This window comes from Myxocyprinus asiaticus, chromosome 31, assembly GCF_019703515.2.
Source record: "Myxocyprinus asiaticus isolate MX2 ecotype Aquarium Trade chromosome 31, UBuf_Myxa_2, whole genome shotgun sequence".
Lineage (NCBI taxonomy): Eukaryota > Metazoa > Chordata > Actinopteri > Cypriniformes > Catostomidae > Myxocyprinus > Myxocyprinus asiaticus.
In genome coordinates, this window is record NC_059374.1 from 34815225 (window position 1) to 34827807 (window position 12583).

At 36.3% G+C, this 12583-nt stretch overlaps 1 protein-coding gene across 1 annotated transcript; it reads left to right on the forward strand.

Annotated features, from left to right (window-relative positions):
* The first annotated feature begins 8834 nt into the window (after nt 1-8834).
* Nucleotides 8835-12378, forward strand: LOC127422051 (tumor necrosis factor-like). The gene is made up of 4 exons (XM_051665390.1): nt 8835-9338; nt 9452-9512; nt 9689-9748; nt 10339-12378. The coding sequence occupies exons 1-4, from the start codon at nt 9168-9170 to the stop codon at nt 10764-10766; spliced, it is 720 nt and encodes a 239-aa protein (XP_051521350.1). The 5' UTR covers nt 8835-9167; the 3' UTR covers nt 10767-12378.
* The last annotated feature ends 205 nt before the right edge of the window (nt 12379-12583 follow it).

Here is a 12583-nt window from a genome sequence, read left to right on the forward strand (position 1 = left end):
GCTAAATGTAAAAATTCTTTCATCATTTACTCGTAAACTTTACCCTTATAACTTTCTATTAGTTGAACATGCTGTCAAAAATCATTTAGGGGAAGAAAAATGTCTAAACAGACTAAAGTTAGGTTTTTCTGTTCTTCTTTCACAAGACAGACATCCCCAAAGTCCTCTATATCACTGAAATCTTAAGAACAATGCACTGTTTCATGTCCATGTACACAACACTTCCCTTTTTGGCCTAAGACATATTTTGTCAGTTTATGGACAGATAGCTATTTAAAAGCATGTTCATGTTTTTAAAACCAAACTCTGACTTAAATGTCACTTTAAGTTACAGTTGAAGTCAGAAGTTTAGATACACAGGTTGAAGTCATTAAAACTAATTTTATAACCACTCCGCAGGTTTAATATTAGCAAACTATAGTTTTGGCAAGTCGTTTAGGACATCTACTTTGTGCATGACATGAGTAATGTTCCAACAATTGTTTACAGACAGATTGTTTCACTTTTAATTGACTATATCACAATTCCAGTGAGTCAGAAGTTTACATTCACTAAGTTAACTGTGCCTTTAAGCAGCTTGGAAAATTCCAGAAAATGATGTCAAGTCTTTAGGCAATTAGCCAATTAGCTTCTGATAGGAGGTGTACTGAATTGGAGGTGTACCTGTGGATGTATTTTAAGGCCTACCTTCAAACTCAGTGCCTCTTTGCTTGACATCTTGGGAAAATCAAAAGAAATCAGCCAAGACCTCAGAAAAAACATTGTGGACCTCCACATGTCCGGTTCATCCTTGGGAGCAATTTACAAACGCCTGAAGGTACCACTTTAATCTGTACAAACAATTGGACGCAACTATAAACACCATGGGACCATGCAACCATCATACCACTCAGGAAGGAGACACATTCTGTCTCCTAGAGATGAACGTATTTTGGTGTGAAAAGTGCAAATCAATCCCAGAACAACAGCAAAGGACCTTGTGAAGATGCTGGAGGTCCTATATCGACATAACCTGAAAGGCTGTCCAGCAAGGAAGAAGCCACTGCTCCAAAACCACCATAAAAAAGCCAGACTACAGTTTGCAAGTGCACATGGGAACAAAAATCTTACTTTTTGGATAAATGTCCTCTGGTCTGATGAAACAAAAATTGAACTGTTTGGCCATAATGACCATCATTATATCCGGAGGTAAAAGGGTGAGGCTTGCAAGCTGAAGAACACCATCCCAACCGTGAAGCGTGTGGGTGACAGCATCATGTTGTGGGGGTGCTTTGCTGCAGGAGGGACAGGTGCACTTCACAAAATAGATGGCATCATGAGGAAGGAATATTATGTGGATATATTGAAGCAACATCTCAAGACATCAGCCAGGAAGTTAAAGCTCGGTCGCAAATGGGTCTTCCAAATGGACAGTGACCCCAAGCATCCCTCCAAAGTTGTGGCAAAATGGCTTAAAGACAACAAAGGCAAGGTATTGGAATGGCCATCACAAAGCCCTGACCTCAATCTGATAGAAAATGTGTGGGCAGAACTGAAAAAGCATGTGCGAGTAAGGAGGCCTGCAAATTACTCCGTTAAACCAGTTCTGTAACTTATTGTGAGAAGCTTGTGGAAAGTTACCCAAAATGTTTGACCCAAGTTAAACAATTTAAAAGCAATGATACCAAATACTAACAAATTGTATGTAAACTTCTGACCCACTGGGAATGTGATGAAAGAAATAAAAGCTGAAATAAATCATTCTCTTTACTGTTATTCTGACATTTCACATTCTTAAAATAGTGATCCTAACTGACCTTAGAAAGGGAATGTTTTCTACGATTAAATGTCAGGAATTGTGAAAAACTGAGTTTAAATGTATTTGGCTACGGTGTATGTAAACTTCTGACTTCAACTGTTCATAAAAAAAATCAACTGCTTGTCACGTAGAGGTTAAAACACCTATACAAAACCAGAAAAAATAGAAAGTGCAGCCTCTACCTTTTCCTGAGTAAAACTTGCTTTAGCATGTAGGATTTGAAGAACTGCTTGTCAGCTAAATTCTATGGTGTTATGCAAACAACTGAACTTTATTTGTGGATGTTAGTTTGTGCATAGTCAACCATTTCCTGTTAGCTTGTGGTTTTGTGCAATCGAATGCAAAGAGCAATCTAAATTCTTCAGAATACTGGCCCCTCCATCCACCTGCAAGATATTGTTTTAGTGTATCTACATAATCACACAGATGGCTATGCAACAGTGTTCGAATCTGTCCATATAGTATTGATATTGTTTCATATTAAGTTATTTGGTAACACTTTACAATAAGGTTCCATTAGTTAACAACATTAGTTAACATCAACTAACAGTGAGCAATACTTTTACAATCTTGGTTAATGTAAATTTCAACATATAGTAATACATCTCTGAAATCAAAAGTTGTGTATGTTAACATTAGTTAATGCACTTACATGAACTAACAATGAACAATTGTATTTTTATTAAAGGAATATTCCGGGTTCAGTACAAGTGACAGCATTTATGGCATTACGATGTAATGTCAACAAACCCTAAAACCCTAAAATGACTGTAAAATTACGATTTAAACAACCTTACAGCTCAAATCATACATGAGTTTTAACAGAAGAATGAATGTAATTTCTTTTATAAAATTATAAGCTTCACATTTTTGCCTTTAAACCCTCCAAAAATTGGCCCCATTCACTTCCATTGTAAGTGCCTCACTGTAACTTCAATTTTTTTTTTTTTTAAAGAAAAGGACAGACAAATCGAAATTATTTTCATCAAAACATTATTTAATTTTTATTTTACATTTTTGCTGTTTAATGAATCGTTTGTGTTTCAGGCAAAATTAGCTTGCGTTACATGGCAACGCAAGCAAAGTGCCAGGTAATAACTACAGTTCATGAGGTGGCATGGAGATTATTTGGTTAGAATGTCTTGTTCCTCTGAACACCTTCATCTGACAAACAGAGCAAAGAAAGACTGTGCTTTTTCAAGCTTGTGGTAAAAGTGCTAACCCAGTGACAGAGATGAGTTGTGAAACCAGCCGTGGTTGTCACAAATCCCTTTCTCCGTGGAGCATTATGAGGACACAAGAAAAGGAAAATGATGTTAGGGGTTAGAACTATGGAACTCATGGGAGGAATCCTTACATAATTATAAACCCAGTCATAATAATGTTTAACCACATTAATTTAACCTTAAACATTGGGGGCTTTCCCACACTTCCCTCTAACATAGCTCTGCCCTTTGATCTACATTGCAGGTGCTCTTTGAAGGTGGCGTCCTCTAGAATTTTCTACAGAGAGCAACCTCAGTCTGCCATGGTCACAGATTTGCAGGGCATGTGAATCTACACTGAATGTATGGCAATAAATATTTTAAAAGAAAATCCAATCTTGCTGTTTGCATTTTAATATGTACTGTAATGTTTTTCTCACTTTGCCAGGTGTAAGTAAATAAACATAGAACACAATTTGAACTTATTAAATAATGAAATAATACAAATTTAATGGTTTAGCTCACCCAAAAAAGAGCAATTCTTTTATCATTCGCTCACCCTTATGTTGTTCCAAACTTCCTTTCGTCCACAGAACACATTTTAGGCAGAATGTTTACACTGCTCTTTTTGTATAGATGGATGTTATTAACCCTTAAATGCATGGTCATTTTCCTATAAAATATAATTTATGGAAGTGCTTACATAGTACCTCGGGTCTCTAAAGACCCTATACACTTTTGGTCTTTTTGCAATTTTGGCATTTTTTGTGTTACACAATTTATAAAAGATAGATTGAGGAATACTAAAGAGGTGTGAGCACAACTCCAAAAAATGGATGAGGTACAGGGGGTGGAATGAAGTCCCGGGTCTCTTAAGACCAGAGGAAAGCGTTTAAGGGTTAAGCTCCAAAAATAACAAAAAACAAAAACAAAACATAAACAAGTATGGACAATAAGCACTAGTATTGACTACTTTTATGATACTTTTAAGAAGTTTTTGTCATTTTTACAGCATTTCAAACATAAGTGTTTTAGGTATGTACAGATTTATTTTGCTGTTGTCCACCGCATCACTTTGATGTTACTTTCCTTACAACTTCTCAAAATATTACTTTATTCTCTTAATACTATGACTTAATTCTCGTAATTTTACTTTATTCTCAAAATATTATGACTTTACTCTAGTAATTGAAGTGCATCAATGCAGAAGAAAACTGACAGAAATGTCACAATTCCACGCAGAATGACTAAAATCCAGAATCTACACATTCTTCTGGGCTATAAAGAAATTCAGACTGGTGCCAGCATGACTGAGTTTGTCGCATCTGGCAAATCTTAACTGCGGGGGAACACAATGAAACTCCTTGGCCTTTGATTTTAATCAGATAAAAAAGTTGATGGACTGTTCTATGACCTCCATGGAAACCCCCATTGTTCTTCAATATAACCAACTCTCTACACTTAAAATTATTATACTAATCATGAAGCTTAATTCATGAACATTTGACATGGACTTTGGACTTGCTTATTTTACTACTTTCAAAATACACAACCATGTGTAGGATTATACTTAAAAAATTGACAAATGCATCCTATGCAGATGATAACCCCGACAATTATGTGTCTTATAATGTGTAATGTATTATCCATGTTTAAAACTAACAAATGAAATATTAGGATGTTTTTATCATGCATTATAACTGAATTATAACTGTAATTCATCTTCTGTCAATGCTCACTTACCAACCCATGTTTATGTTTGTCTGTATGTTAGTTTAGTTGTTTGTTAGTTTAGTTGTATGTTGTAGATTAGTTATAAAGTCTTGTTTGTATTCAAAGAGAATTTGACTGTGTATTTTATCAAACCATATCGGTCCCTAGAAATCTATCGATCCTAAAAAGCTGCATTGCTCATAAACTGTATTTAAATATATTTCTGATATTATTTTCAGTGGCCATGAAATTAATATTACTGTAAGAATTAATCTTACATGCCGATCAACTCATCGCTGCCTGAAGACTTTGATCGGACGTAAACATTAATTATTTGAATATTCCCCAAATCAATCATTAATCCCCTTATTGAGCTAAATTCCTTGCATTAGTGGTTGGAAAATGACGTAGACATAAGCTTAAAGCCAAAAGCTAACCATTATGCAAATTCACTACATATAACTGGTGATGAATGCTGGCAATTGTAAATATACTGTCACAAAGTTGCTAATTCCCAACATAATTTTTACTTTATTCTCACTAGATTATGACTTCAATCTCATAATGCAATGACTTTATTCTTAAAATATTAAAAACATTTCTCAAAATCGTAGATTTTTTTCATTTAACATGGCACTAAAATGCCTTCATAAGATTTAGACATGTTCAAATATTCAGAAACACGTAGCCGACTGGTCAGAACAGAAAATCCCAGAACCTTTACGAGGATACTGCTGCGGGTGAACAAGTTTAATACACAAGCACATATGTATCACTGAATAATGGAGAAACTTTGTATGAGAGAGACCTGTTTAATGCCATATTTATGTATAAATGACATCCAAATCGGACTAATAAAAGTATAATCATTTCCATTTTTGTACGGCTAGATGTAATCAAAATCATCAAATCTCCAAAAGTATGAAATGCAATGTACTATTAACATGTGTGTGTGTGTGTGTTTATGTGTGTTACAAACTTGTTCTGAAACTTCTGATTCTTTGAACACCAAAGGATTTATAAGTATATGTAACATTTCTAAAGTCGTTCAAACATAAAAGGGTTTACATGTTAGTTGCTGTAAATACGTGGATATTGTATGTTTCTATGCCAATGTTCAAAAATACACATGTGATAGAACCATAATTTATACTAATGAGATCATGTATGAATGACATGAGGATGAGTAAATGATGACAGAGGACAAAGCCATTTTAAATACATCACTCAAAATGTTATAGTCTAGTCATTTTCTGCTCTCTCTGATGTAATTTAACAGATAAAACTCTATTTACAGCAGAAAACTTCCGAGTGATATCAGTGGAAGCTCGAACGAGTTGGTATTTTATGTTTGTTAAGGGACAAGCTTCAACGACTACATATAGATCCAAATCACTGCAAATAAATGTCATTTAGCCATGACAACTACAGAAGAGGACCTGATAAATATCACTTCTTGTTGACATGAAATGCATCATTACATCAGATGCCACAAATAAGGCCAGAGGTGTCAGATCATCAACGAACAGCATGGGTAAGATAGAAGGTTGGGCAAGGAACAATTAATGAACAAACAGTTTCCATTGCATTTCCTCAATTAGGCAACAATAGAAAAAAGTGATAGATTAGGGAATAATTACACAAAACGGTGGGTGAGTCAGATGATGCAATTCTGGAGCAGTCATTATGTACTGTATTCAGCATGCCTGCTATATATGTATCAATTATTTTAAAAAGTGACACAAAGCAGCTTGAAGGGATGACTCACTGTGAATGAATACATAAATAAGATCCTGTGTGAGCAAGACAGGAACGAGTTAACAGGCTTTCTTTAGTGTTGACTGAAACTTGGGCGGAAGGGGAGGTAGAGATGGGATGATAGTGAAGGCTGCTGTGGTCTCATACTTTATTTCTTTTTTCAGTGATTAGAGTGAAGGAAGAGTCATAATGGCATTGTTACACAGACAGCTTAAACCACTATATATAGTATAGTCATGTTATGCGGACATTAAGTATATATAATGTACCTCAGAAGCAGCACTATTTTAAACAGAGCACTGTATAGTGGGGTTTGAAAGTCTGAGTCCACAAATTTGGAAATCAGGCCAGCTTGAGAACATGTATTCGACAGGGAGAAATACCAAATACTAAGATACTCTGAAATGTAGTTTTATCCTCAGTGTTGATCAATAAACAGAAAACAATTATCTAATGTATGGTCTAGAGAGGTAAATGTCTTAATGCCAGTTCAGCATCCCCAAAAAACTCAAAACAGCTTTTTATTGCATATTTCAATATTGCATTCCTGAATAACTCCTGATTATCCAATGCAAAGATCTTTCCAGTTGCATGACTTGAAAAGCACAATCCACATCTGCTGAAATTTATCATGGTTTTAGTGGTGGTTTGACAACCCCTAACGTCATATGTTTTCACACTCAAATATTTACTTTGCCTGCAAAGAATATTGCTACAAGCGAAGAAAAATGAATAAAACCTCATTATAACTCACTTTGTGTTTCCTTGGGGTTTAAGAAAACACAAATGACAGATTAAGGTTCAGATTTCAATCAATGGATCTGTATTGCAAAATAGTGAGTTTAGTCATGTTTAACGGTGTAACATAAGAACCATCAGAAAGCTTTTATGACTCCTACATCTCAAAAGAAAATTAACATAAATATACTTCCACTTCAATAAACACTGTAACCTTTGATAGTGAGAGTGAGTTTAAGATAATGTTCAAAAGGGAGCAGAGCCTGAGAGAGAGAGAGAGAGAGAGAGAGAGAGAGAGAGAGAGAGAGAGAGAGATGGAGACTGAAAAGGAGGGAGAAAACAGGTCTGTAAAAGCCAGAAGAATTTCAAGGCGTGGAATCTCCCAGTATAGGAAGTATGTCAGCTGTGTTGAAGCATGCTGTGTTGGAATGGGTTGTGCTATTCCATCATCAGCTCGAAACTGAAAGTGCCTGTGGCTCATTACCATTAACCACTTGGTATCAGGCATCCAGTCAGTTATGGGGCAAGCTTTTATATGAGATTATTAAATATCATATATTTGCTAATGCATTATTATACTTGATTATGAAAGCATTTAAATAAACCAAATAATTTACATTTCTTTAACAAGTCATTAATTAACATTATTGCTTAACAGATCAGTAGTTCATTTAAATTAATATTTTATATGTATGAAATATAAATTACAGTTTTAACATTTCTTTCTATTTAACTGTGCACTAACTAATGATCTGTTAGCTTAAGTGTGTTATTTCTGCGCCATTTGCGCCACCGAACGGAACTGCAAAAATCAACATTGTCTACGAACAGCTTTCCAAATTGTTTTTCCCGTCTTTTAAAATGAACCTACGAATTGCTTACTTATAGTTTGCTCTGTCTGTTAAGCTGGGATAGGATATTTTATTAAGTATTTTATCAAACACCAAAAAACACACTTCAGCTTTAAGCATAATACAATGCAATGTTTACTATTATTCTATTAAAGCAATGTTCCGGGTTCAATACAATTTAAACTCAATCGACAGCATTTGTGGCATAATGTTGATTACCAAAAACAATTTTTTGACTTGTCCTTCCTTTTCTTTAAAAAAAAAGCAAAAATTGAGGTTACACTGAGGCACTTACATTGGAAGTGAATGGGGGCCAATTTTTGTAGGGGTTTAAAAGGGAGAAATGTGAAGCTTATAATTTTATAAAAGCACTTCCATTAAATCTTCGGTTAAAATTGTGCACTATTTAAACTGTAAAGTTGTTTAAATCTTAGTTTTTGCGGTCGTTTTAGAGTGTACAGCACTACGCTGTCATGTCAACAAAGTTGTAAAATTGGATTTAACTTTACACAAAAAAGTTTAGTAAGTGATTTTATTACAGTATCACATTAACATGCATATTGTTTTCATCGTGTGGCTATACTTTTGAAACAGTGAGTATTTTAACGTTTACGGACTGGCCCCATTCTTTCCATTGTGTGCCTCACTATAACCCAGATTTTTGCTTTTTCAAAAGAAAAGGAGGGACAAGTCAAAATAAATTTGTATAATATTCATTTAATGACAGCTATTATAAAGTGCTACCAAAGAATCACCAAAGTCATAACATTTTACTTTTAATGTATACATGTTTACAAGTTTATTGAAAGTGTAAAAGACTTTAATTTTACTGCTAATTAGTATGCAGAGCTGTGTGATAGTACTCAAAGTATGCATATGTGACTGCTATGTCTAGAGAGTGTGTGTAAGTGTGTGGGTGGAAAGTTGGTGTTTGTGAGTTGAAGGCGTTCTTTCCCTTCTCAAACCAACCTCCGTTCCTCAGACTGGTTGTTCACTGACATCACCGGAGTTTCCCCCTTGTTTTGACTATATAAGCTGAAAAGTAAACAGAACTTCATACCACAAACTAGCACAAAAAGGAACACATCGCAGAGAAGTAACAGCATGGTGAAATACGAAACGACTGTAGTAGATCTGGAGGCCGGTGTAGGGGATGTTTATCAGCCGACTGTGACATCCATACCGGTGCAGTCGTCCAGTAGTTGGATTTGGAAGGCGATCGTCTTCATCGGCCTCTGTGCCACAGCTTCTGTCTTCTTTGCCTGGCATTTGATGGTAAGACCAAAATTTTAATGTGGGAAGTTAACCACCATTACTCAAGTACATGGTAGAGTGACCTAATTAAAAGTATTGTTTGATGACGAAACATCTTTCAATATCTTTCACAGAAACAGGACGAAAGGGAAATTCAAATCTTCGAGTCTGGCAAGCAGATCAGCACACCATCAGGTAAATGACATTCTTGGCATACCTTTTCTTGTTTTGAAAGCTAAACCTACTGTTCACTGTTAAAACAACAGAAATTGAACCTACAGACAAATGGAATACTTACTTTGCTGGGCATCTTATGTTAGACGTAGAATGATTAACATCACTGAAACTGACTCCAATCTTCTTATCCACAGAGCATGGAAAAATCCTGAAGCAAATAGCCGAGAACACAAAGGCTGCCATTCATTTACATGGTTAGTTAATCTCAACCTTTGTCTTTGACCTTTCTTTGCACTGGTTCTTACAATACATCAGAGGATATCTCATTTTAGGAGACTTACTTTAGTCTTCACAGTGGAATTCAAACACCTTATCAGATCCTAAAAAACAAAGATTTAAATGGGAAATGTATACATAGATCTATAGACATACTGTAGATGGATGTTACAAATGGCCTGCCAGTTGCAATAAGTCAGGATTTTTCATCAAACATTAGCTAATGTGGCTTGCAGTGTAGTGGAAATTAATATCCACTTAGCCAGTAACAGAAAGCATCCACACCCAAATTTGGCTTGGTTGTGGGGGAGGAGGGTAGAGGCAAGAGGTGGTGAGACTCCCACAGAGGTGATTTCTTCATTACCTACTCCTTTGAAGATAAAGTCCATGAAGAGTTATTACTTCAACACCCCAAAAAAGTGTCATCCTTCAAAACTAGCTTACAAAAAAAAACAGCAAGTTTTTAGGTTACACATTACAAACACAATCAGTATTCGTACAAAGCTTTTAACATTCTTTCTAAGTACCAAGAGTCACATTCTCAAACATTTATTTTCTCTCTCCCCAGGTGCTCTAAAGTCAGGTTCACTGAAGTGGGTCAGCGGTGTGGATCAGTCCTTTGAGCAGGGTGGCCTTAAGCTGGTAGGCGATGACATTCACATTCCCGCAGATGGCCTTTACTTTGTGTACAGCCAAGTGTCATACGCCGTACAGTGCAACTTTGACGAAGACAACGCTGATGACGGACCTCAGAAGTACTTAAGCCACAGTATTAGCCGTTTATCAGATGCCATAGGGAAAGAATGGATGCCCCTGCAGAACTCAATTAAAACCGTCTGCCAATCAGGAGATAGCGAGAAGACCACGTACAGCACTGTCTACCTTGGCGCTGTCTTTAGTCTTTTGGAGGGTGATAAGCTGTCAACCAAAACCACCAGTGTATCTGACATTGAGGAAAATTATGCTAAAACATTTTTTGGAGTGTTTGCATTGTAAGGTTTATGATCCTTTTCTATACGACTTAGTTGCATGACCTATTTTACAAACAGGGATGCCACCAGCACAAAGGCACGGTGTTTTATGTTAAAACTTTGAAAGTATGTTCTCAGGGCATTTGTTTAGAAGTACTTTGACTTATGCTGAGAGCTCTTATTGCATTAAAATGTAATGTTTTGATTCTAAAACAGAATAGATGCAATGAGAGCCATGCACTAAGTACTATGTACCTAGTCATGAGTATACCAAGGGCACTACAACTTTCATGTTTATTTTAAGCTAATACAATATTTATCATCTTACTTATTTCGTTGTAGAAATAGTGAGGAATGTAAATGTTCGAAAGAACTATGTTTTTGCAGCACATTTATTTATTTATAATTTATATTAACGTATTTAATTTATTTTATTGTATCATTTAACTATTTATTAATAGTATGAGTATGTATGCTATAATTTCTTTAATGAACTGTTCTTCATGTCTGGAATTGTTTTTATACACTCCTCTCTGATTCTGACAATTTTACAGTGAAGCACATTACTATCCTCAATAAACTTTAAAGTAATAATGCAATGCAAAAATCTCTTTCCTATCAGGTGCACTGTTCAACACACACATTCCCCTCAAAAAGAAGAAGTAACATCATAATAGGGGATTTTTGCATTCCAGTGTGTGACTCGTAGATCTTTATTCTCCTAAAGAATTACTTCCCTTTATTTGTAGAAAAATGATGTCACTGTTTAACTCCCTCACAAACATTCACTGTTTCCTCCCAAGTGTGACTGCACAACACCCCAGAGCATTGAATTAACAGGACTGCATCCCTTTTCCCATTGCCCTTACACAATTCAGTGCAACTATGGAGCTAATCCAACCATTTTCAGGCCAAGGACCCCTTGGTGGGTAGAGAGATGTAGCCGGAACCACCGTTACATACTGAATAAAATTGAGTGTTGTGTTTTATGCCTATAAAAACATGGATGGTAGGCTACCATATTATTGTATGTACATACTTTATGATGTTTACATTGCAAAGCCATTGAAATAATCATTAAATGCTGCCCTGCTAAAAAAAAAAAAAAACAGCTAAAACCAGCATTAGCTGGTTGGCTAGTTTTAGCTGGCCTTAACTGGTCTGGCTGGTCATGCTGATTTTAGCTGGTCAGGGTGGTCTTAGTTGGTCAGGCTGGTCAGGATGGTCTTAGCTGATCAGGGTGGTCAGGATGGTCTTAGCTGATCAGGGTGGTCTTAGATGGTCAGGCTGGTCAGGATGGTCTTAGCTGATCAGGGTGGTCTTAGATGGTCAGGCTGGTCAGGATGGTCTTAGCTGATCAGGGTGGTCTTAGTTGGTCAGGCTGGTCAGGATGGTCTTAGCTGATCAGGGTGGTCTTAGTTGGTCTCCCAGCCTGACCAGCTAATAAGAGTTCAAACCCCCTCTGAAACTTGTTAACTGACCAGCCTGTCTAGGCTGGGCGACCAGCTAAAACCAGCCAACCAGTTTTTAGCTGGTCTTTTCAGCAGGGATGTACAGCAGGGGTCTGCAACACTTTTTACATGAAGTGACATTTTTAAATTCCCCTGTAAATCCCTGTGCCAAACCTCCTCCAAAAAGACAGATAGATAGACAGACAGAAAAACAGACAGACCCTGTCCATGAAGAATAAAACAACTTTTATAACAATGAGAGTCACCGTCTTGTGTGTGGAACGTCATGGACCCTGTATGCCAGTTTGATAATCTCAGCGGTAACTATTTATTTACGCCAGGCAAGTAAGCTATTGTTCTGAAAGCAAGCTGCCATCTGCTCAACTGCACA